The following is a 3276-nucleotide window of genomic DNA, read 5'->3' as shown; positions in this document are numbered from 1 at the left end:
TTTGGGTGAGCCATGGAATGCGGTAGCGAGTTCTATACGGGGAGAACATTGTGGTCTTTGCAAACTTTTACAATTCTTGTGATTGTAGTGTTATCTTCTCAGTTCACAAAATATAGCTCTTTGTGTGGTCATCTGTAGCCATGTGATTCTTTTGGTTTTTTTTGGAACAAATCGATCTTTTTAAAAAATATATATATATTTTAGCGCAATTCTCTTTGCCTAGGAGGATATCTTCTGTACTCATTTGTATTTATTAATACAATTTCTTTAGTGTTTTGATCTTCTTTTAGACCCTTTGGGCTGTAGCAAAGTGTTATGACCCATTCTGATAATTAGACCAATTAGTTGTAAGAGGAATGTTAGTTACGTGTAATTACTTTGTAAGCTGAATCTATATATAGAAAATTGGGGATGTAATGAAGATCAGTTGGACATGTGAATTGTAATCTTCTCTTCCAAATAATCAATTCTGCTCTGAACTCTATCTTCCCTATCCTTCCTGCTCCATTATCTTCTTCCCCAATAGTTCTTCTCTTTCCTCTCCTTTTATCTTCCTCAATTCCTTAATTCTTCAGCCTTGATCATTACAATTGGTATTAGAACCAGGGATCGTCGGATTGCAAGCTTTGATTACCCCAAAGATATCATTCTTTTTTCGAATCTTCTCTCTGTTCCTCTCTCATTTCTGCTCTTCCTTGTCCCTTCTTTTCCCGTTCTTATCTCTATCTTCAACTCTTCTATTAATCCGCATTCTTCCTCTATTTCCTTTCTTTTCTCTCTTTTCCTTCTTTTCAAATTGATTCTTGCTTCATCAAATGGGGACACAAGAATCTGAGTTTCATAGTTAACGGAAGTAAATGTAGCGGAATGCACAACAGAAGTAAATGCAACAGAATGCAAATCTAGGCCAGACAAGATTGATTTCGAGTTAAGGAGTAGTATGATTTCATTTGCAGCTACATTTAATGAATTCCTAAGAACCCTAATCAGAGAGGGGCGATCAAGGGAGGATTATCCAATTTTGGATGAAAATGAGTAGCTTTCAACTGTGTCTAATCAAGCCAAACAGATGGAAGGAAATTTCACTAATCAAATTCTTGAAGAAACAAAGAAATCAAATTTCAAGGAGGTCCCTCTTTCAATATCTGCCCCAATCAAGAAGTGGACTAATGCACATTTGGCAACGGTAGAAACAGACAAGTTTGAAGTCCTCCATGGTGAAATGGACGAACATTTGGAAGGTGACTATGGTTTTGCAATTGAAGAACACCACTTGTTTGGTGAAAGTTCAAAGCTTCCTTCTTCATCCATTTCAGTTCAAAAGGAGTTGGAACATTCAACGTTGAGCAATGAAAGAGAATTAGAATTCAAGAATCAACTTCTTGAACTTGAGACCGTGAAAATGGATGAGCAACTGAATATGGAGGAAACTAGTATTGTTAAAATGCCCTTCATTGAGGATGATGGAATCTTGAAAAATCTGGATGAACCTCCAGTGGAGGATACCAAAGACGTGGGAATAGGGGATGGAAAGAATGAAATCTTGGGCCATCCCATGTTTCTTACTGAAGGAATAACCTTGAATCCTAGGTATCAAGAAGTAAAAACAGATTGTAGCTTTGAAGGCTTCTCCCCTTCAAGAAGTGCAGAGGATGAATGTTCTTCTTATGTTGGAGTTATAGGTTCTGTTTTGGGAATAGTTGAGAACTGGGCTCCTAATGCGAATCAAGAGACTGTTGAAATTGATTATAGCAACAAAGGCAATGATGGAATGATCTATACACACAATTTGCAGGCTATTGGAGACAAAGTTGATCAAGCCAAATGGGATTTTTTATTTGGGAGTTGCAAAATTCCAAGACGAAACCAAACATTATTCTGATGATGATGAAACTGATAGGTATGAGCTTTCCCTTGAACCAAGTGAAGGCACGAATCATTCTGATTCTGTAGTGGAAACGAGTCATATTGAATTGAGTGAGGATTTTAATGATAAACTCCATATCTTGATTCATCATCCAAAGTTACTGCATCATGTTTTTTGATGAACTTGCATGTTCCATCAATTCTTATAAAGGTTCATTAAGCATGAATGAGGATTGTTTGGGTCTTCTTGAAGATGTCTCTAATTTTCATGATCTATTGAGTAAAACTAAGGTTGATATAAGGCTCACTTTCTTGTTTGATGACATTTATGGAGATCATGCTGCTGTTGATATGAGAAAGATTAAATGCTTGGCTTTTGTTGATATTAACTTACGAGGAATTGATCTCAAGCCGGAGAGAGAGATGATTAGTTGGATTGAGTATCAAGATTTAGGGAAAATTCAGGCTGAAATTTTGGCGAATCTGCAGAAGTTAATGAGGGTTGGAGATAATGCTTGTAATCCCAATTATGGGCCATTCAAGATGTTGTGGTCTAGATTCTTCAAAATATTACTAGTCATACTTGAAGAGGAGGATTGCTCAAGAGCTGTTCCAAGGTATTTGGGTTTAGTTTTCAGTCACCCAAGAAGATGGGACTATAGTTGTATGCTGCACAATGATGAGCAGATTACTAATAAATGGCATAGTGAAAATGGTCTAGCCAAATTACAGAGGACGGGAGGGCTAGCTTATTTGTCCCTTGCTAAGATTGAATCTAGTGTAGAGGGGTTCATGGAAGATATAAGTAATGGTCAAGGAAACTCTACTCCTGTAACTTTGCATTTACAGTGCATAAACCAGACAATGCACAAAGATGTTGAGTCAGGTCATATGATGCTTTATGCTCAGTCTAGTATTGAGATTGGGGATTTTATTCCAGTAGGCGGTTATGAACTTAGTTCCAGAACAAAAAATGTCACTATACTAGCTGGAACAAGGGAAAATATGGTTGCTGAGTGTGTTTTCTCTACTCTTACAAATCTGGAAAGTGATCTTTCTTGCCTTGTTGTCATGATATTGGAGGTTGCATTGGGTAAGAGGCCTATTGAGGACGACATAATTTTGATCATTAATTGGGACCGGGACTTGATGATGAAAAATCAGCTTTTAAGTCACCTAAGTGTTGATTCTATTGCATAATTCTGTCTTAAAGTTGGCCCAGTACAGAATTAAATAGAGGCATGACAACTTGGGTGAAGTTTATGGGCTGAAAATGATTTGGACAGTTGCTACTATTCCAATTGGAAAATTCCAGCACTACAGAGCTTGCAAATCACATTTTCCGTGGGATCTAGGTGGTGGTGAATTAACTCAGATAATGGAAGATGAGAGCATAGTTACCATTTTTTG

General features: G+C 37.2%; 1 protein-coding gene across 1 annotated transcript; it reads left to right on the top strand.

Annotated features, from left to right (window-relative positions):
* The first annotated feature begins 2088 nt into the window (after window positions 1-2088).
* On the top strand, window positions 2089-3066 carry LOC140036317 (uncharacterized). The gene has a single exon (XM_072077678.1). It carries the CDS (start codon window positions 2089-2091, stop codon window positions 3064-3066), a length of 978 nt encoding a protein of 325 aa, XP_071933779.1.
* Window positions 3067-3276: the final 210 nt, after the last annotated feature.

This window comes from Coffea arabica, chromosome 2e (genome assembly GCF_036785885.1).
Source record: "Coffea arabica cultivar ET-39 chromosome 2e, Coffea Arabica ET-39 HiFi, whole genome shotgun sequence".
Taxonomy (NCBI): Eukaryota; Viridiplantae; Streptophyta; class Magnoliopsida; order Gentianales; family Rubiaceae; genus Coffea; species Coffea arabica.
Note: the sequence above shows the minus strand (reverse complement) of the source record. Positions and strands in the feature narration are given on the sequence as shown.